General features: G+C 54.9%; 3 protein-coding genes across 3 annotated transcripts in view; all 3 read left to right on the top strand.

Moving 5' to 3' along the window:
• Positions 1 to 4,285, top strand: part of SUGP1 (SURP and G-patch domain containing 1) — a 28,591-nt gene extending 24,306 nt beyond the window's left edge. Inside the window, exons 12-14 of the mRNA XM_070416516.1 lie at positions 383 to 528; positions 868 to 997; positions 1,285 to 4,285. Coding sequence (XP_070272617.1) covers positions 383 to 528; positions 868 to 997; positions 1,285 to 1,311 — 303 coding nt within the window. The 3' untranslated portion in view covers positions 1,312 to 4,285. The remainder of the gene's footprint in view (positions 1 to 382; positions 529 to 867; positions 998 to 1,284) is intronic.
• Positions 4,286 to 4,777: 492 nt separating this feature from the next.
• Positions 4,778 to 11,503, top strand: TM6SF2 (transmembrane 6 superfamily member 2). The gene is made up of 10 exons (XM_070416515.1): positions 4,778 to 4,948; positions 6,549 to 6,652; positions 7,063 to 7,160; positions 7,230 to 7,333; positions 7,729 to 7,811; positions 8,261 to 8,385; positions 8,569 to 8,670; positions 9,003 to 9,095; positions 9,690 to 9,809; positions 10,743 to 11,503. Exons 1-10 carry the CDS (start codon positions 4,854 to 4,856, stop codon positions 10,947 to 10,949), a joined length of 1,131 nt encoding a protein of 376 aa, XP_070272616.1. The 5' UTR covers positions 4,778 to 4,853; the 3' UTR covers positions 10,950 to 11,503.
• Positions 11,504 to 12,469: 966 nt separating this feature from the next.
• Positions 12,470 to 16,957, top strand: HAPLN4 (hyaluronan and proteoglycan link protein 4). Its single transcript, XM_070414066.1, has 5 exons — positions 12,470 to 12,540; positions 13,382 to 13,487; positions 13,743 to 14,105; positions 15,657 to 15,989; positions 16,566 to 16,957. Exons 1-5 carry the CDS (start codon positions 12,538 to 12,540, stop codon positions 16,955 to 16,957), a joined length of 1,197 nt encoding a protein of 398 aa, XP_070270167.1. The 5' UTR covers positions 12,470 to 12,537.
• The last annotated feature ends 4,779 nt before the right edge of the window (positions 16,958 to 21,736 follow it).

Here is a 21,736-nt window from a genome sequence, read left to right as displayed (position 1 = left end):
ATTCATGCAACGGGAGGCACAAGCCCCCATGGACTGGGCTCCTCAGAATGAAAGCTCAGCATCCTCCTCTGCCCATGGAGAGACAGCTGACTGGTTGACCATGGCTGCTTTTTCACACTTTGTGTAACAAATCGCCCTCAGAAGCTGAGCTTTTCTTTGTAGGTGAGTCATTAATCTTGCCCATGGTAGAGGAGGCCTGTGTGACTGTCACCTTGCCTTTGACTTGGTTGCCAGAGAGCACTAAGTGTGACCATGGGAACCCTGAGGAGGAGGAACTTAGTCTGAAGTGGGGGACAGATGGGCTGATGGTCCCAGCTAGTGGCCAGTGAGGCCATAGGGGCGTGTTTTGGCCCTAGGGGATGACAGCTGCTTGGTCATGCAGGAAGGCCGTGAGCCTGACTACTCGGAGTACAAGGAATTCAAGCTGACGGTGGAGAATATTGGCTACCAGATGCTGATGAAGATGGGCTGGAAGGAGGGTGACGGTCTAGGCTCAGAGGGCCAGGGCATCAAGAACCCAGTTAACAAGTGAGTGTGACCCTTGATACAGGGTGGGGGTGAGGGAGTATCCCAAACTAGTCCCAGGGCCTGGGTCTAGTCCTGCCCCTGGGCCAGAGTCAGGCCTAGCTGTGAACTATGGTGGCCAGCCCAGCTCAGGCTCTTCCCTCCTATGTGTCCCACTTAGCTGTTCTCCAGCCCAGCACAGCTTGCATGGCCCCCACAGCCCCACTTTGAGCTACTGCTGCTGCTCCTAGGCAGGCTGGTGGGCTAAGCCTTCCTGCCCCAGCTCAGGCTGGGCATCTGCTCTCCTGCTGACACCAGCCTGCTTTTCTGCTCACATTCTGCACCCTCCCTCACCCCCCACAGGGGCACAACTACAGTGGATGGCGCTGGCTTTGGCATCGACCGCCCAGCAGAGCTTTCTAAGGAGGATGACGAGTACGAGGCCTTCCGCAAGAGGATGATGCTGGCTTACCGCTTCCGGCCCAACCCTCTGGTGCGTGCATTCCCATCCCCCACATTCCTCTGGTGTGGCCACTGGTTCCTCACTGTCCACAGTAGTGGGGTGGTAGTGCTGGTAACAGAAGAGTCCCTCCTCCCTTAGTTCAGGTCTCACCAACAACCCTCACTACCACTCCACCTGCATTTGAGCCCCTTCTTCCTCTCCAAAGCCAGCCATCTCAAGGAGTGAGCTCAGCTGCCCCTAAAAGGTTCTGGGTGGGAGGAGCTGCCATCTGTCTTTAGCATTAATGCACTCCCTTTTTATCTTATTGCCTCCCACAGAACAACCCCAGGCGGCCTTACTACTGAGTATTCTGGAGAAACACAGAAACATACTTTCCAGACAACCAACCAAGCATTCTTGGACTGTAGAATGTTTTGGACTGCATTTCTGCCCGCCCTTTCCGTTGTCTCAAGTGTCATGCTATGTATTAAAGTCCCAATGCTTGCCCACTGTGGGAGCCTGGTCGTGCCATCACCAGAGACCCCTCCTGTTCTTCAGCAGCTGAGCTGGGCTGGGCAGGTGAGAATGAGATGCTGTGTGAAGGCTCCCCAGCACCTGAGGAATCCAAAAGCACCACCTGGACCTTTGCTTTTTGGGTCTCCATCCCTCATCAGCCTGGGTTGGAGTAGAGAGGAGGGCCACACTTGGGCAGGCCCTCCCAGCCTAGCACTGTGCTATGGAAGGGAATTGGGGAGGGATCTTCAGACAGGGCCTAGCCTTCCCCAGGGCACACCTATGCTACCCACCTCCCTGTCAAATGATACTCTCTGCCAGTGATGCTGCAGCCCATGCTGCCACAGCTGCACTGGGTCCCACCTGTGTGGTGTACACGTGTCCCTGGGGCTCATGCCTCTGTGGGACAGCTGTGTGCTAAAATGTCTCACACCTCCTAGAGCAGGGGTGGGGAACCTTTTTTCTGCCAAGGGCCATTTGGGTATTTATAACATCATTCAAAATTACCGACTTAGCCCAGCTGGTGTTGCTCAGTGTTTGAGCATCAACCTATAAACCAGGAGGTCAGGGTTCGATTCCCGGTCAGGGTCCGTGCCTGGGTTGTAGGCCATCCCCAAGTAGGGGATGTGCAGGAGGCAGCTGATCAATGTTTCTCTCTTATCATTGATATTTCTATCTATCTATCCCTCTCCCTCTCCCTCTCTCTGAAATCAATAAAAACATATTTTTTAAAAAAATTAACTTAAAAATTAGCCTGCTGTATTTGGTCAGACATTTAATTAACTCACCCTTAATGCCTTGGCAGGGCCAAACCAAATGATTTTGTGGGCCTTATAAGACCCTTGGGCCAGACGTTCCCCACCTCTGTCCTAGAGGATGTGAGGCCTGTGGGTGGCCTGGCCAATGTGTGCTGAGAGCTACCATGTCTCTAGATCCAGTACCTCACATCTGTGCAGAAACACCAGGGGATCTTCAGCTGCAGCCATGCTTGAAGTATCAGCCTGGGAATTTGAGGGGACCACAACTCACCCACCTGTCCCACACATGCACCCAGTGGGTCATGCTCAATCCCTGTGGGCTCATGGGCTGGATTCAAGCTAGAATCAGGCTCCTGGGTCAGCCTGCATTCAGCAAACACTGAGCACCAACTGTGAATCAGAATGGGGGCTGTGACAGTGAACTAACAATACACTGATCGATGCTGCCAGGAGAAACAGCTGGGCTGGGCTGGGCAGGTGACCTGGGCCAGGTCTCAGTGGGGGCTTCAGGGGCTGGGAGGGTCCCAACAGCAGAGTAGATTGGGTGACGTATACCACCGTCCCCCTTCCATGGGTGCTGAGCCCAGGCAGGGCAAAGAGGTGACCCTTGCCAAAGTCCTAAGCACAGATGAGTAGCTATGGGAAGCCAGCGGTCCCAGGCACCCCCCCTCCCAGGCAGGTCAAGGTCACCCCTCCATTAAATTCTCAGTGACTGAGAAGCTGTCCAGACTCGGCCCATGGACTTTACCCCCATGCATGGGGACAGTTGGAAGATGAGGTCTCTCAATTGCTGTGTGTGTGCAGGTACCTCCCAGACCCAGGGTGCAAGGCCAGGCCCCTAGACAGAGGACTAGACACCCCTGGCCCTGCAGTAGGCAGGGAGGGCTGCCTGGAGGGGGAGACAGTGGGAAGTTCTTTAAGGGGTGAGGAAGTACAAGAGGATCCATCTTGTCTACAGGAAAGAGGCCTGTGGGCTTTGGGCACTGCCAGAGTTGGGAAGGTCAAGAAACCAGGCTGGAGTTTCAAGTCAGCCCAGAGGAACCTAAACTTCACCCCATGGTCAAGGGGCCTCTGGGGAAGGCCAGAAGATCATGTTACCCAGGCTTAGAGATAGGCCCCAGCTGGCACAAGGCCAAGGGGCTGCATGGAAAAGGGATGAGGGTTTCAATCTCCCACACCCCCCCAACCCAGGAAGGAATTAGGTGGGCACTACACACTCGTTTCCAGCAGCCATAGTACTACATGGGTGAGAGCCTGTTTGAAGGTAGTAGCAGAGACCTAATTCCCACCTTGCAGCCCCCTCCGAGGTCCATCCCCCCTTTATACATCCCCCGAATCCAGCACAGCCTCCAGACTGCTCAGAACCTTCCCAGCCCCAGGCTCCTTACTGCTGCTCAGCCCCAGGCCTGAGCTATTCTCCTTGCCAGGAACTTCTCACCTAACTGGCTCCATCCCCACTTAATCTTGGGCCACCTCCCTCTGACCCGGCCCACGTGAGTAGCCCCTCCCATCCCGCCCTCAGCTACCCACAGGGTGTCCTGGCTATAAGGAAGGATCTCCGAGCACGGAATCACAGAGGCCTTCAAGGGACCCCAACCCAGGGCTGTAGCCGCCTGCCCTGAGATGATCCCCACCCAGACTGTCAAGTTTCACACTTGGACACGTGTTTAAAATGTGTCTGTGGCCCAGCTGGCATGGCTCAGCGGTTGAGCATGGACCTATGAACCAGGAGGTCATGGTTCGATTCCTGGTCAGGGCACCTGCCCAGGTTGCGGGCTCCATCCCCAGAGTGGGGTGTGCAGGAGGCAGGGGGTCCATGATTCTCATCATTGATGTTTCTATCTTTCTCCCTCTCCCTTTCTCCCTTCCTCTCTGAAATCAATAAAAATATATTTTAAAAAAATAAGCCCTAGCTGGTTTGGCTCAGTGGATAGAGCATTAGCCTGCGGACTGAAGGGTCCCAGGTTCATTCCGGTCAAGGGCATGTACCTTGATTGCAGGTACATCCCCAGTAGGAGGTGTGCAGGAGGCAGCTGATCATGTTTCTCTCTCATCGATGTTTCTAACTATCTCCCTTCCTCTCTGTAAAAAAGCAATAAAATATATTTAAAAAATAAAATAATAATAATAATAATGTGTCTGCGGCCCCCGAGTGAAAATTCAAATCCAAGGACACTGACGGGAACTGCACCCAAGTAGTGAGATTGGTTTCTCCTTGGGGCGCGCACGGAATGTGGGATGAAGAAAGCAGAAAAGCAGAACAGAGCAGGAAAACGAATTTCCTCAGAATAAAGGTGCCAGTCCCGGATCTCCAGGGCGCGAGCGTCGTGAGCTAGCCTTTAATAGAGAGGGAAACTGCGCTGGGCGACGGGACGGCCCCTGAGGATCGCTCTGAGTCCGGTGACGGTATCGAAGGGGCAGGGCCGCTGCAAGGGGGTGGGGCCTCGGACGCTCCCCTGGAGCACCCGGGTGGCGGGGCTGCGACAGGACCTGGGCGCAGCTGGGGGCGACCTTTGCGCGGGGCGGGGCGGGGCCGGGCCGAGTCCCTGGCAACCTCCCGCCGAGACGCGCCACCACGGAGGAGCGGAGCGCCCTGGAGGTCAAGCGGGGCCGAGCGGGGTCCCGGCACCGCAGCTATGGACATCCCGCCGCTGGCGGGCAAGATCGCGGCTCTGTCGCTCGGCGCCCTCCCTGTGTCCTACGCGCTCAACCACGTCTCGGCGTTCTCGCAGTGCGTGCCGGGGGCCGCGGGACGGCGGGCCGCGCTGGGGGGTGCGGAAGGGGCCGGGGAGAGGATGCACATCGGTTGGCCGGGCTCTCAGGTTGAGCCTTTGAGCCCCTAGCCGTTCGGGCCGGGGCGTGGGTTAGAACTTCCAACCCGAAGTCCTCTTTCTGCTGGCACAGAGGTTGTGTGCTGGGGGTGGGGGCGCCCTGGGACGTTTGGGGCCCGGGGAGAAGGAACCTCCAGAAACAGAGCCAATGCCTCCCCCCCTCCACCCCCCACCCCCTACACACAGGGCAGGGTTTTGGAAACCATTTCCCTGGTTTTCCCAGGGATATGCCCAGCATAGGTTCCAAAGTCGCCAAGGGTCAAAGTATTGCCCCAGATAAGGCCCTGGTGACCTGGCTCTTGCCACACAGGTTCCGCTGCACCACCCCTAGCAGGTTGCCCCTCCTGTTTAAGGCCTGGGACTTTCTTTTGTTCAGGGCTGGCCTACCCCGCCTCTAGCCTCAGTTTCCCCATACATGCCTCAAACTTCCCTGAGCCTGTCTCCTAACCTTAGACTCTGGTCCTGTGGATCCAGCCGCTGGGTACCAGGCATCAGCAAAGCCCCTCACACTCCTGAACCCAGCTCCACCCAAGAATGGAGTAGAGGGAGTCTTGACTAGGAGGTTAGCTCCTTGGGTACAAATTGCTGGCTCCACCCCCCTGGACCTGAAGTGTTCCAGGTTGCCTCTAAAAGCCTCAGTTTCTTCACTGTGTAATGAACATAGTCCTACATCTCATCCCATAGAGTGAAGAATTATGAATTGTGTTCAAAGACTCTGGTGTGGTCCCATCTGATTACTCCAATTGTCATTGTTAGTCAGATGGGGCAGGAATGGGGATCCTAGCTGTTAGAGGAGTTCCAGAGAAGGTGGAATCGAGGAGAGTGGGGGAGGAGGGGAGAATGTGTGACCTTGGATAGATCCGTCCTCTCTAGGCCTTGCCAGGTTTTGGGGGGCTGCCCAGAGACCTGGCTTCTATTGTCTGTGCACCTGGTTGACCTGTTTTATCGGGTCAATGGGAACAGATCAGGGTAGAGGTGGGGTGGACTTTAGCCGGGAGGAGTCAGGAGCTTCACACAGTGAGAGCACTAGAGACCATATGGCAGGGGTGGGCGCTGGGTCTAGCCACAGAGCTCAGTGTTGTTGAATGACTGACTGAGCAATTGAGTCAAACATATCAGCAAGTGATGGATAAATCATATAGTCAGAAAGGGTTGACAGGTGCCCCCTCTGTAGCTGGCCCAACTTTGATAATAATCTTTTCTGAGGAGTTGGAGAAGGCTTCCTGGAAGAGGAACAATGTAGATGGACCACGAAGGATGGGTAGAAATTTGCCAAGTGGAAAAGAAACTTCTGGAAGGAGTTTCCAGGAGATGGAAGCAGCTGGGGAAAGAGCCTGGTGATGGGAGAGGGAAGTATAAGGAAAGGCATTTCTGAATGGACAGACACATGCTTCAGCCTCATCACCTGGAGCCTCCTGGAGTCTGCTCTTGCCCTCACCAGGAGGGGGTTGGGTCTCCACCCTGGCTCTGGCCTCTCTGACTTCGTTTTCCTCTTCACAGTCCCCTTGGGGTGGCCTTGATGAGTGCCCTGATCCTCGGTCAGCTCTTTGTGGCTATCTATAGCTTGTCCCGCGGGGAGATCTACTACGACCCACACTACGCTGGTGAGTTAGTGGGAAGGTCCTAGGGAAGAGAACTGTGTGAGCAACGGCTTCTCCATTACACGGGGGGTCCTTGAAGGGCTCCCATCGGACTGGAGATCTTCAGGCTGGAAAACTGTTGACAGTGGAACCTCAGAGGCCCTCCTGTTCAGACTTGGGGCTCCTGAGAGTGGGAACTGTCTTCCCAGCACTCTGGAGTCTCCTGAAGGCAAAGGCAGGGACTGTGCATCTCCCAGGCTGGGAATCCCAAAGGCAGGGACTGTGCCCCCCCTTGAGGGAGGGTGGTAGTTCATGTGAACTGTGGAGTGGGAACTGGGAGCAGTTGGGCACCGAGTCAAAGGTTGGATCTGGGTCCCCGCTGCAGCATCAGGCCCCACCCATTCCCAGGTCTGCTCTGAACACTCTCCCTGCAGTGTTTGCAGTATTTGCCTTCACCTCCGTGGTGGACCTCCTTATCGCTCTCCAGGAAGATGGCTACATGGTGGGCTTCGTGGAGTTCTACACCAAGGAGGTACGTAGGGGTTGGTCTAGGATGCCCCCTGCCTGGCTGTGTGTCTGATCCCTGCACCTGCTTCCACAGGGTGAGCCATACCTGCGCACTGCACATGGAGTCTTCATCTGCTACTGGAATGGCATCGTTCACTACCTCCTTTACCTGGCCATGGCTGGTGCCATCCGCAGAAGGTGCGAGGGGTGGGTGGAGTGCACCTGGGCCCTGGAAAGCAGGTCAAGTCCTCAGGTGGGGTCTCAGACTGGGGTGGAGCCAGAAGTAGGGAAAATCAGGAGGCCTCTTTACGGCTCCAGCCAGGAGTGACTGGGAGAAGGTTATGGGGAATGTCACAGGTGACTGGTGGTTGGCTCTCTTCTCTTACCACTGTGCGCCTGGGCAGCCACTTCTGTCCTTGACAGAAGGTCTGGCTGTTCATTCTCTCATTCAACTTCCTGTTGTCCCTTTCATCCTGAGAAAAACTGGGAAAGACCAAAGCTGGGGAGCCCAGGGTGCACCCTGGGCCCTGGCTCGTGCTCTGAGACTGGGGATGGATATCTATCTACTGGTCATCCCTTCATTCCCCACCCAGGAAGAGGTACCGGAACCTTGGACTGTACTGGCTCGGGTCCTTCGTCATGAGCATCCTGGTGTTTCTCCCAGGAAACATCCTTGGTAAGTACTTGGCTTTGAGGAATCCTACCTCCCTGAGCTGGGTCACTGCCCTGCACCTAGAAGCCACCACGAGGTCCTCCATCCCCTCCCAAGGTCTGAAGAGGCCCCACATGCCTGTTCATGCATGGTCTAAGCCAGAAACCTGCCCGTCTCTCCCATTTCTTCTTGGAGGGGTGTTTCCAGGGGGAGCCAAGAACAGCTAAAGTGTAAGAGCTGTGTCCGGAAGGTAAATTGAGGTAGGCCAGTCTGAGGAGCATGGACATCATCTTGTGGGCATTGAAGAACCACATGTGTTAAATCTTGAGCAAGTAGAAAAAGAAAAAGCTGAGCAAGTATGGCATTTGTGAATTATGACTTCCATCCAGGGGCTCTGGTGTGGCCCACTTAAAGGGCCCAGCCAGGCCTAGGAGATCCTTACTGAGTATTCCTCATCTCTCCTACCATGATAGGGAAATACAGCTCAGAGATCAGGCCAGCCTTCTTCCTCACCATCCCATATGTGCTGGTCCCATTCTGGGCTGGTGTGAGGGTCTTCAACCAGGCCCAGCCACCAACCTACTGCACCCCCAACATGGTAAGTACCGTGCCTCCAGGCATGCCTGTGCCCACTTACCTCAGTCTCCCCATTTGAGTTGTTTCTGATCAAAAACATTATCTCCTTGGAAGGATCTCCTTGGTCATTAGAAAAGAAGGGATGAGCCTTTATGGAGTGCCTGTTGGATTACTGACTTCTCACCGTCTATCTCTCATGGGGCAGGTGCAGGAGGAGCAAAGAAAGGGTCTCCTGAAGCGCCCGGCTGACCTGGCTCTCGTCATATACCTCATCCTTGCTGGGTTCTTCACCCTCTTCCGGGGCCTTGTGAGTCTGGCTGGTCTACCCCTCTCCTGCCTTCAGCCTCCCTCCCTGGCCTTCCCTTTCCACATATGTTTACTCACTGCAAAAGGGTCACTGCTCTCCCATCTGATCATCAGGGAAGTTCTTCATTGAGTCTGACCTGAGTGTTTCACCACTAAGCCCCATTCCCTGTAGCCTTCTCCCCACCTTTGAGATCTGTGGCTTCTCAGCCAGAGGATAGAACCAAGGCTGGGGGAGGGTAGAGCAAGGGGTATGAGCCCTGCCTGGGAGGATGGGGAAAGCTTTTGGTGGGAGGGTTATTTGAGGTGGGTTGTTGGTTTGTCTGTTGGCCGCAGGTGGTGCTCGACTGCCCCACAGATGCCTGCTTTGTCTATATTTATCAGTACGAACCATACCTACGGGACCCTGTGGCCTACCCAAAGGTGCAGGTGAGAGGGCAGGTGGGAGGAAAAGACCATGTGTAGGGGTCCACTGGGCTTCTTTGAAGTGGTGCCTAAAACACAAATCCAACTGGCAGAAGCTCAAATGGAATTATTGTCCTATAAAAAAAGTATAGGTACAGTCTCAGGTATGGCTGGATCCAGGAGCTCAAGGAGAGCTCTGTCTCTGGACTCTGCTTTCTTTGCATGGGCTCCCCTCCCAGGTGGTCCCTTTGTGGAATGGCAGAGAGAGCCTTGGGCAGCGCCAGGCTTCCTTCTGACCTACTTAGCTACCCCAGAGGAATATGAGCCTTTATCTCCCCAGAGCATAAGCACAAGTCTCAGGCAGGCTCTGATTGGCTAAGTTTGAATCACATCCCCATCTTGTAGCTGATCATTGTGGACAGAAGTGAGGTGGGGGGCAATGGGAAGGGTGGGGGACCCCCAAAGGAAATAAAGGTGCAGGTTGCACAGGGTAGGATGTGCAGAGAGCCTCCATCCTGGGTGGGGTCTGAGGCTGGCCCGAGCCTCCCTGGGGTTCCCACCTGAGGGGTCTCAGGAGACCCATTGGGGGCATCTGCTCATCATATCTGCTCATCACAGATGCTGGTGTATATGTTCTATGCATTGCCCTTCTATGGCCTGGCTGCCTATGCCCTTATCTTCCCTGGCTGTTCCTGGCTACCTGATTGGGCCTTGGTGTTTGCTGGAGCCATTGGCCAGGTGAGGCGGGGCTGGGGTGTTGGGGGTCAGGTGCATAAGAAAGAAAGTTTCTGCCTACCCATCAATTTCTTTTGTGCTCTCCCTGGGCAAGGTGATGCTGGGCCCCTGAGAGGCCCCAGCCCCAGCTCAGCACCCCAGGATTCCTTAGTCTGAAGGAGAAAGAGCCAGACACAGACCATCCCCAACCCCATGGGGTCAGAACTGAAGAAAGGGAGAGGGAGAGGCTGAGAGGGATTACAGAGGGGACAGATTTCTTAAAAGAGGGGGCATAGGAACTGGGTTTAGACATATGGGTATGAGAGCTCCAGGCAGGGAAGGACATCCCAGGAATGGGAACAGCATAAGGAAAGGCACAGAGGGGCACTGTGGTTTAGCAGAGCCATAACAAGGGTAAAAGCAGAGGCTAGAGAAATTGGCAGCTAGATGCTGAGGGCTTTGAACTCTGACCTTGGGGGCTTCCGTGTAGAAAGATGGAGAACAGTGGGAGGTATTTGAGCAGTGGAGGACCGTCAGAGCCAGGGGTCTACTTCTGGGTTCCTGACGGGATATGATAAAGGCTGGGCCTACGTCAGAGCAGTGGGAACCAGGAGGACATCGATGGTATAATCAACAGAATTCGTGTCAAGGGCAGCTGTCTGGGTTGAGGAAGAGCTGGACAGAGAGATAGAGTGTAGGGTCCAGCAGACACAGTGGACATGGTTCTGGTTAGGCAGCTGGGGAGAAGCTCATAGACTGATGTACAAGACAGACAGGACCCATAGGGACAGGGATATTTAGAGACAAACAGATGGACTGGAAAGAGGAGACAGGCAGGTCAGCAGAGCCAGCAAGATGGGGCCAGGGACCGCTGGGCTCCCCAGGGTGGAATGTTGTTGATGCTGGGACTGGTTCTCTCCCAGCCCCTGACATCTATCCTCCCTGTGTGGCCATCAGGCGCAGTTCTCACACATGGGTGCCTCCACGCACCTGCGCACACCCTTCACCTACCGAGTGCCGGAGGACGCCTGGGCCTGCTTCTTCGTGTGCAACATGCTGTATGCCCTGGGCCCGCACCTGTTGGCCTACCGCTGCCTGCTGAGGCCAGCCTTCTTCCAGCGCCTGCCACCCAGCTCCCAAGTCCTCCACGAGAAGCAGCACTGAGGGGGCCTGTGGGACACCCCAGGACTCCTTTAACACACCCAGCGGGCCTGCCCCAGAAGGATGGGTTGGGTTTTTTGGAGGCAGGAGGTACATCATGGTGTCTTTGTTTCTGGCTCTGATGGCTTCAAGGCCAGCTGGTGGGATGGGAACCCAAAGGCCGGGTGTTCAGGCAGAGGGGGCCACAGCCACACTCAGCTGTCACTACTCCCCAACCTCTGTGGGTTCTTCTGCTCCCTTTGCCAAGTTTATCCATTACCCCCAGGGATCCTTTTGCTAAAAGCCCTTTTGATGCCTAAAATGTTGCTGCCTGAGTGTTTCAGGGGGCAGGGGTGAGGGACTGTCTTCAGACCCCACAAAGGCCCACCATCACTGCCAGTGTGACTGTCAGGAACAGAAGGTGCCAGACAGCAGAAGCCTGTCTCCGGTTGGTGTTCACAGCTCCACTTCCCAGGTGGGGAAAACAGACTTGGAGAGGATCCGAACCTGCCTGGAGCCACAATCAGGACAAGAGTCCAAAGTTCTATTTCTGCTAATAAATTATAATGAATACTGTGGCATCGTTATTATGCACCTACTGTTTACCATGCCAAGTGCTAACCTCACATGCTACAATATGCTGGATCTCACCCCATATTCCAGATGGGGAAACTGAGCCTGCAGGAGACGAGGGTCCTGGTCTGCGGGCACACCTCCTGGATGCAGCTGAGCTAGGGACCAAGCCTTGGCCACTTCAACCACAAAGCTCATAGTCCTGCCTTTGCTGTCGGGTTGACTCATACTTTGGGGAAACAGCCTGGGGAGGCAGTCAGGGGGGTGGGGGAGGAGCTCATTGTTTCCAGGTTTGAGTACTGAACCTGGATGAAAGACCAGGTTCAGGGGTGATAGGCCCAGAGTGCGGTCAGGGGTGTGATCAGACCCTCTTCAACCTACCAACATTTTCTAAGCATCTATTGTATGTCTAGCCATTGGATGTCACCAAAGAATCGGTACTTCATTTCCCAGAGGTGGAAACGGGCTCAGAGAGACCAAGCTCTCTTCCAAGGCCCCACAGTGGGTGAGGGGCAGAGTTGGACCTGGATCTGTTGCTGCGTGAGTGGGTCATTGTCGCGGGACCCCACCACGCAGTGAGCACCTTTTCAGTGCCAGAGCCCGGGACAACGAGATGGCCACTCAGTGACAAACGGGAAAACAGACCTGCAGACCAAGCTCCTTCCCCAGGCTACTCAGCTCCCTGCCCTGCAGGGTATCTGAGGAGGAAGACTCCACCAGGCCCCTCGCCTCGGTTTTAAAGATGCTTAACCTGAGCCCCGGAGAGGTTCCTCCGCAGGCCCAGCCAGCCAGCGAGAGCAGGGAACTCACTCTCCGCGTTCCTCCCCACACCCGCGCCCGGGGTTCCTTTCAGCGGAGCGCGCGCCTCCGCTTTCCCTTTAACAACCCCCCCAAACCCGCCACCTTGTCCGCCTCCCTCCTCCCCTTGCAGGCAGTCGCCGGGATTGCGCTGCCCCTGAGACCTGCCTAGTCCTTCCTCTATGTGCCTGGAGCGCAGTCCTGGCGCGTAGGGTCCGCTCGGCGGGGGCCTACGGGCAGCATGGTGAGTGGGGCCGCGGCGCGGGTCCCCGTAGGTCCCTCTCTGGGATTCTAGCTCCGCGTCTGCGTCCCTCCGTGTTTCTCTCTCCAGTCTCTCTCCCGCTCCGGTTCTCCCATCCCCTCGGTCTCTTAACCTGCTTCTCGAACTCTCTGCGTCTCCGTCTCTAGCCCTCTCCGTCTCTCCCTACTTTTCTCTCCCTCTCGGAGTCTCTCTGTCTCTCACTCTCCTAATGTCTGTGTCTCTCTCCCTCTTGCTCGCTCTCCTCTCATCTTTTTCAGTCTCTGTCTCTCCCTCTGCATGTTTCTCTCCGACTTTTCTTCCTCTTCTTTCTCCCTTTTGCTCTCTCTCCTTTGCCTTCATCTCTCCCTGCTTTTCGCCCTGTGTCTCTTTCCCTTTTCTCGCGCTCTCTCTCCTTCTCCGTTTCCCTCTCTCTTTCTCTCCTTTTCTCCACGACTCCCCCGCATTCCTAACCCCCACCGCCCGGCCGGGTTTGCTGCAGTCTCCTGGCGCACGGATAACCTTGCCGCTGCCGCTGCTCGGCTCCTCCCTCCTCTCGCCTCCTCTGCCCAGGTCGGAGCGAAGGGGGCGGGGCTCGGGGCCCCGGAGTTGAGGTTAGGGGATCGGGCGGGACTATGAGAGGGTGCGTTCAGGCGGGTGGGCTTTGTGCAAGAGGGAGGGTGTGACGTCCCAGGAGAGGGAATGGGGAGGGAGGGCTTTGCCAGCCTTCCCGGGGGACTCCTCTGGGACCCTAGACGAGGAGGAGGCCTGGGCCCGTGAGAAGCCAGGGGCTAGTCCTCCTAAAGGCAAAAGCCAGGAGGTTGGACTGAGTGTCCGATGCCCCCAGGTGTGGGCTCCGGCGGCCCTCGGTCCCTGCGCGCTCTGGGGAGTCTTGTTGCTCGTGGCCCCCGCAGGGGCGCAGCGCGGCAGGAAGAAGGTCGTGCACGTGCTGGGTAAGTCAGAGAGCAGTGGCCAGGTGTGACCGCCAGGGTGCATGGAGGAGGGAAAGGGGAGGGCACTGGGCGGTCCCGAAGGCCACCGTCCTCCCCCCCAGCTCCTCCCCCTCCCAGTTCCCTCCCTGAGCCTCTCTACCCATCTGAGTTACCCCCACCCAAGTTTAATAACCACATCCCCTTCCAGGATCCCCCTCCCCAGGTTCCCTACCCCACCCCTAGGACTTCATCTGAACCCTCCTTGGTCACCCACAGAGGGCGAGTCGGGCTCGGTGGTGGTGCAGACAGCGCCCGGGCAGGTGGTCAGCCACCGGGGTGGCACCATCGTCTTGCCCTGCCGTTACCACTACGAGGCAACCGTCCACAGCCAAGAAGGTGTCCGTCTCAAGTGGACTAAAGTGGTGGAGCCGCTGGCCTTTACCGATGTCTTCGTGGCGCTGGGCCCCCAGCACCGGGCGTTTGGCAGCTACCGAGGGCGGGCCGAGCTGCAGGGTGATGGTCCCGGGGACGCCTCCTTGGTTCTCCGAAATGTCACGCTGCAAGACTACGGGCACTATGAGTGCGAGGTCACCAACGAACTAGAGGATGACACGGGCATGGTCAAGCTGGACCTGGAAGGTGACCAGCCTGAGGGCAGGATGAGAGGCATTTCTCAGGGAGGAGAGGGGAGGGAATTGCAAGGAAGAGAAACCAAATCCTTGGCCTGAAGGAATTTAGAGGCTTGGTGGGGTAGTTTGATTCACGGTGGTTATTGCTACCCAGGGACACTAACATCTAAAAGGGGGTTGCTGGTGGCATCTGGTGGGTAGAGGCCAGAGATGCTGTGATATACACCACAAAGCACAGGACAATCCCCCAGGGCAAAAAAGGACCCAGTCCAAAATACCAATAGTGAGGATGTTGGGAAACCCTGGTGTAGGATTCAGGCACAGTAAGATCCAGGCACTCATACCATGTCAGGAGTCCCTCCCTCAGCTCTGATTCCCTGGGTGGGCTTTTCTCTTGCAAGTTTTCCCCAACGAAACTAAAAATTCGTGCCAGGCTTCCACTCTCCCAGCTTAGCAACTGATTTCCTAGAAGTCCCAGACGTGTCCCTCATTGGGCTCAGCTTCTGAGTCATGTGCCCAGCTGTGGCCCGAAGATGGGGATGCTCTGATTGGCTGACAGCAGAGCTTGGAGGTGGCGTTTCTATCTGAAAAAATTCCCTTCCACCTGATTTGTCTTCTTCAGTCATTTACTAGTAGAAGATGCTTGGAAAGATTTTGGGGCCTTCACTTGCCAACTTCCCAATAATAGTAAATAACACAACAATAGCAGCAATTCTCCTTTATTGGGCATTGTCTATGTGCCAGGCACTTGGCTGAAGAGCTCTCTGGAGTTTCTCATTTAATTTTCCCAAAACCCCTGAGGATGGTTCAACTAGCTCAGAGAGGTTAGACCTGTGCCAAGGGCACATGATAGTGAGCAGCAGAGCCAGGACTTAAACCCCAGTCTGCCAGGCTCCAGGTCTTCTCCCTGGTTGGTCCCTGTTTGCCTCCTCCCTGCACCTGCTGAGAGTGCCCAATAAACCCCCAAGGTCCGCCCTTCAAACACACACAGACAGAACACTTGTGAGCTGAGCTGACTCCAAGTCTGACAAGTTATAACGACTGACGGTGGAAGGAAAACCAAGGGGTACTGACTGCCCTGGACAGTGCTGTGGATCAAAGGGAGTTTTGCCCAGGGTCAACCTTTCAGGGGCTCCCAGTGTGGGGGAGCCAGCACTGGACATAGACATTCCCAGCTTTGTGGACTCAGGGCTTGATCAGAGGGAATGTCCCAGTGCTGGGAGAATGTCAGAAGCCTCCTAAGACTGAATGGAGGAGGGTTGTGGGAGCTGGGTTTTGAAGGATGAATAGGAGTTCAGCAGGTGGAAAGAACATGAGCAAATGCCTCCAGCGGTAGAAAGGGGTAGACACGATTAAGTATGTTAAGGAGGAGGGTCAAGTGAATCAAGCTTAAGGCAAAGGAAGCCAGGAGGAGTGTGAGCTGGAAAAAAGCATGGTCAGATCTGAGACCAGAGTGAGGGATGGACTGGAAGATCTAGGTTGAAGAGACACAGGGCCCCCCAGTGTCAGGTGGGTGGGGATGGTTGGGAGGGCCTTCGCTGACTCCCCTGTGTTTTCCCAGGCGTGGTCTTCCCTTACCACCCCCGTGGAGGCCGCTACAAGCTGACTTTCACTGAGGCGCAGCGCGCCTGCGCTGAACAGGATGGTATCCTGGCGTCGGCCGAGCAGCTGCACGCGGCCTGGCGCGACGGCTTGGACTGGTGCAACGCGGGCTGGCTGCGCGATGGCTCGGTTCAGTACCCGGTGAGCCAGCCCCGGGAACCCTGCGGCGGCCTGCGCGGGGCCGGGGGCACCGGGGTTGGCGGAGGTGCCTCCGGGGGCGTGCGCAACTACGGTTACCGCCACAACGCGGAGGAACGCTACGACGCCTTCTGCTTCACATCCAACCTCCCCGGTGCGTAGGCCCCACCCCTGGGAAGACGCGCTCTCTCCTCCCATGGCAGGCCTCTTCCAGGACTCCCCATCCCCCTCAGTCTCCCTTTCCCACCCCACCCCCAGTTTCTTCTCCCCCGCCCTTGCCCTCTGGGAGCCAGACCAGGACATCCTTTCACTCCGGACCGCCACGTCGCGCAAACGCTGCTCAGGCCGAGGCAGCGGTCCCGGGCCGCAGGGGAGGAGATGCTCTTTAAAAAAAATGTTTTTATTGATTTCAGAGAGAAAGGGAGAGGGAGAGGGAGAGAGAAACATCAATGATGAGAGAGAATCATTGATCGGCTGCCTCCTGCACGCCTCCCACTGGGGATCGAGTCTGCAACCCGGGCATGCGCCCCTGACTGGAACTGAACCCGGGACCCGTCAGTCCACAGGCTGACGCTCTATCCACTAAGCCAAACCAGCTGGGGGGAGGGGATGCTCTTTAATCTTGAGGCTGGGGTCCTGGGTTGCAGGCGGTGGGGTGGGGGTGTGGGTGTCCTGAATCCCAAAGAGGCCAGGTCTCAGAACGGACCAAACCACTCCCCCTCCTCCACAGGGCGGGTCTTCTTCCTGAAGCCGCTGCGGCCCTTGCCCTTCTCTGGAGCAGCGCGCGCGTGCGCGGCGCGCGGAGCGGCGGTGGCCAAAGTGGGGCAGCTGTTCGCCGCGTGGAAGCTGCAACTGCTGGACCGGTGCACCGCAGGCTGGCTGGCCGACGGGAGCGCGCGCTACCCCATCGTGAACCCGCGCGCGCGCTGCGGTGGCCTCCGGCCTGGCGTGCGCAACCTCGGTTTCCCCGATCCCGGGCGCAGCCTCTTCGGCGTCTACTGCTACCGCGCGCCTGGCGCGCCCGACCCGGCACCTGGCGGCTGGGGCTGGGGCTGGGCGGGAGGCGGCGGCTGGGCCGGGGGCGCACGCGACCCCGCTGCCTGGACCCCGCTGCGGGTCTAGGCTCAGAGGACACGGAGGGCTGGGGGAGGGGTCCTTGGGGGCTGGCCGAGTCTCCTGTTGTCCCCTGGACACGGACCACGCCCCCTGTGGTGCCCTACTGGCTGACCAAGCTACTGTGGTCCTTGAACACTGACCACACCCCCAGAGACAAGTCTCCTGGAGTCCCTGGACACTGACCAAGCTCCCCTTTCTTGGACAGTGGATTTCTCCTCTTCCCCTGACTTTCTCCAGTAGACCAGGCACACTCCCTGATGCCTCCTGGAGGCCAACAGACCCCAAGGTCTCCTGAAGACTACCCCTCCCAAGGCCACCTGGACACAGAACCATCTCAGTGGTCACCTGGAGGCTGGACCCACGCCCTCTGCATCTCCCTGGAGACTGAAGACTTAACGGTCACCTGGCAACTGAACCATCCTCCTATCACCTGTAGAGAAACTAGAAACAGCAAATTTGACAGGTGACCACGCCCCCATAGTCACACATGGGCTCCTGTCTTCTCCCCTATGGTGACCTGTTGATTGGGTACTCCTATCATTGACACCTCCCCCTCAAGTCCCCTGAAATTTCTGTAGTAAGAGACCAAGTCTCCAGGTCACCGTGGACCAGAGGCACACGCGACCTGCTGCCTCATCTCTCTAGTTTCAGAAGAGACCACCTTTTGTTACCGCTAAGACAGATTGAAATGCCCCAGCTGGCTCGCATGACTGGCTGCCCCACCCTCAGGTATCTCTCTGGAAGGGCAAGTCCCCCCAACTTGACCTCCTTTCTCCTAGCTGTCACCATCATTCCAGGGACACTGGGGCCTACAAGATCCATGCTGTGGAGGCAAGCCACACCCCTTACCATTGTCTCTAAGGTGACCAGCCCTTCTTCTTGCCAGTCACACAACCCTTCCCTCATCAGTCACACCCATGGAGGTGTGCCTCTATCCTCTAGCTGTAACCATGGATACCATACTTTCCCCACCTCACCAGCCCCCATCCTGGAGACCTACAACTCCACTTTAATTGTCCCCACCCTGACCAACAGCCATGGAGACCACCCTTCCCCCCACTGTCCAGAGAGTAAACCAACATTCAGTTCTCCAGCTTTCACCATGGAAACGTGCTGCCCTTTCCCCAGGCCCACCCCAGCTCCTTGCCACCCTCCAAGTTAAACAACTGTTGCCATGGAGACCAAACTGGAGTCTGAGGTAACAGAACACCTGTCTCCCTAGGCTTTTCCTTGTTGGTAGGGCCCTGCCCACCAAGTTGTTACCATAGAGACTGTTAATGTCATTCCCAAGACAACTAACCCCCCAGCTCTCAGGAACTTACCATGGGCAGGAACTGTACCCTATAGGGTTAATGGCTGCCCCTTCACCAGGTGGGCTCAGCCCCAGGCAGCATCCCCAGACAGGGCTGGACTTACAGGGCTGCTGGAAACCCCCCAATTGCACGCGAACTATATCCCAGACAGCAGCTGTGCATGACATGCCCTTGGGATACCCAGGTGTTTCATTGCCTCTGTACAGATGAGCAAACCAAGGCACTGGCATGCCTTGGCCCTTTGAGCTGTGCAAGCACTGGGCTCCCCCTTTCCTCTCTCAGACCCCATCCCCTTTCTCACTGAGCTCTTCTTTCCTTCCCTAACCCCCACCCCTATTTTCCTTCTAGGAGATCCAGGAGAGATAGGTTCTTAAACCTCAAAATCTACTCTGAGCTCCAGGTTTTAAGGGGAGATTATTTTTTTGAAATTTATTGATTTGAGAGAGAGAGAGAGAGAGAGAGAGAGAGATTGATTTATTCCACTTATTTGTGCATTCATTGATTGATTCTTGTTTGTGCCCTGACCGGGGATCAAACCTGCAACCTTGGTGTATCAATGCTGTAACCCACTGAACTACCTGGCCAGGGCTTAAGAGGAGAGTCTTACTTAAAGAAGTCAGAACCCAGCCAAACTCCCCAGTGTAGAGAGCCACCCAGCCACGGGAAATCCCAAGGCCATGGTCTTGCCTGGAGTAGCACTGGGGACCTCCTGGAGCCCCCTTTACTGCCCCATCCATCTTGAGGAAACCCATCTGTGGGTTGGGAACCAGGTTGGCTTGGGTTCTAATCCTACCTGTGACCAAGTGACAAAACCCCTGAGCCTATTTCCATCTCTGTATCAGGGCTGTTCTGAGGTCCCAGTGAGTGCAACGCATACAGAAGGGGATGTATATAATGAGAAAAAGAGGCAGCTAGTGAATAATTACTTCAAAATGTTTCCCAGCGGGAGGTACTTGGTGATAATTTAATCAGAAGGTCCTCATTCCTCAGGACCACATCCCACTCTTCAACCTCCTCTTCTTTCACCCATTCTCCCCCCTCTTTTCTTTGAGCTTCCTCCTGTAGGTCTGGCACTTCTCAGTCCTGTCCTGATTGGGTCACTGACAAACCCAGTGGTTCCTCTCCATATCCAGTGTGTGAAACTGGATGGGGACTGCCCGCTTCAGGAAGGCAGAGAGGTTGCAATTTTCCTGGAGTGTAGGTAGGGTTGGATGGGGAGAGTGTGGGCTGAGGAGCATTGGAAGTTTCTAAACAAAAGGAGGAGAGAAAAAATGGGATTTGGTTGTAGAAGTGAGATGGTCGATATAACTGTTCATCCTTTTATACCAGACTTGACCAAGCTTCCATACGCAAACTGTTCCTCTGATGTAGGGTCCAGCTCCTTGGTTAGATTACCTTGGGCCTTAGCATCCTCAAACAGGGGACTGGAGTGGGGGGCATGTATACAGATTCCTGCATGGGATCTCTTTCATCCTGCCTTTTCCCTGCTGGCATACTTTCTCCCTTCCACTGTTCCAGCTCCTTGGTTTCCAGTGAGTATGTAACTACCTCCACTCATAAGATATGGAGGAGCTGACTCCACCACCTTGCATCATGGCCAGTGAGTGATGTGGCCCATCTCCCTGAGCAGCCCTGATTGGTCCAGGGATGGACACGGGCCCATGCAGACCAATGAGAAGTAGTCCCTGGGATTTTTGCTGGATGATTGGGCGGAGGTACCCTCCCTCTGCTGGGGTCACTGCTGTTGGAGTGGATGTCTCTGGGGTCCATTGGGAGGACAGCTAAGGGATGGCCACTTGGATGGAACCCTCCCAGAAGCCAGGTATTCAGAAAAATCTCTCTCTCTCTCTCTCTCTCTCTCTCTCCCCCCCCCCCCCAATCCTCTACTGCCCAGTTTACTTCCCAAAGTTTCTTACCTGTCCCTCCAGAGATGTTTTCTGTTCAGTCAAGCAAACATACATACATGTTTCTTTTCCCCACTTTTACACAATTGGTGGCAGCATATACTTTCTTATATGGTAAAATTTATATAACATAAAATTCACCATTGTAAATGTCTTAAAGCGCTCCATTCAGTGGCATTTTGCATATTTATAATGTTGTACAACTATCTAGTTCCAAGACAGTTTCATCACCCCAAAAGAAGCCCCCCCTTTAAGCAAGTGCTCCCCGTTCTTTCCTCCCCCCCACTGCCCCCGGCAAATGCTAATCTACCTTCTGCATCTATGGGTTTGCCTATTCTTGATATTTCATATAAATGGAATCGTACAATATATGTCCTTTTGTGTCTGGCTTCTTTCACTCAGCATAATGTTTCTGAGGTTCATCTAGTTGTAGCCTGTGTCAGTGCTTCATTCATTTTATGGCTGCATAATATTCCATGGCATGTGTACCACATTTTTAAAATTCATTTATCAGTTGGTGGACATTTTGATGACTGGATAACACTATTATGAACATTTGTGTGCCATACATAGTTTAAAAGTAACTCTTATTTTACTTATTAATGTATTTTTGAGGTAGTTCCCATCAACATGTAAACATTCCCCCAAAACATTTTTTGGAGGCCGGCAGAGTTTGCGTTGTTCAGATGCACCATAATTTTTGTAGCCAGTCTCCAATGGTGGACACCTGGTTTCCCATATTTTGCTGTGAGTCATAAGCACCCACGTCATCTCACACAAGTACAACAGGAGGATGCTATCAGTTGATCGATCAAGGGATCAAAACTTGCCATTTTGATAGTGATCTCCACCCCTTCCTAGAGGTAAGGCCAGTTTATATTCCATCAGACATACTTGCTGTTTCCACACATTCTCACCAGCATCGTGTTATTGCTGTTTACCTTAGCCAACATGATAAGTGAAAATGGAATCTCACTGTGGTTGTCCCTTGCAATTCTCTTATGTGTGAAGCGGAACATCCTCCACTTTGACCTTAGGTGCAGATGGTTGAGTGAATCATAAACCATTGTCAATTTAAGTATATGGTCATCATTGATCTATGCAAAGCTTCCTCTCTTGGTAGATTTTATTCCATTTTTTAAAAATATGCTCTTCTTTATCTTGGTGTTCATGTAAAAAGTGTGTTATTTTGTTTAGGACATATTGTAGCTTAAGAGCCATCTGTATTTCCTTTTCTGTGAATGTTTTGTTCATAACCATTGCACATTCAGCTACTGGATTATTAGGTTTTCTTTTTCCTATTGATTGGTGGGAGCTCTTTATATATTAAGGCAAGAAGTCCTTTACCTCTGATTGAAAATTGTTTCTAAGTTTGGCATTTGCTTTTTGACCTTGCTTATGGTATTTGTTGCCAGTACAGCTTTTAGAATAAAGCCCCAACTCGTCACTACAGTCCATAGAGCCCTGAATAGTCCATCCTTTGCCTCTCTGTCCTCATCTCTCTCCACTCTCTACCTCTATCACTCACTCTGCTCCAGTCACTGTGGTCTCCTTGCTGTTTCTCAAAT

This window comes from Myotis yumanensis, unplaced genomic scaffold (assembly GCF_028538775.1).
Source record: "Myotis yumanensis isolate MYYU_CA2020_CCGP unplaced genomic scaffold, mMyoYum1.0.hap1 SCAF_5, whole genome shotgun sequence".
NCBI classification, from domain to species: domain Eukaryota; kingdom Metazoa; phylum Chordata; class Mammalia; order Chiroptera; family Vespertilionidae; genus Myotis; species Myotis yumanensis.
Note: the sequence above shows the minus strand (reverse complement) of the source record. Positions and strands in the feature narration are given on the sequence as shown.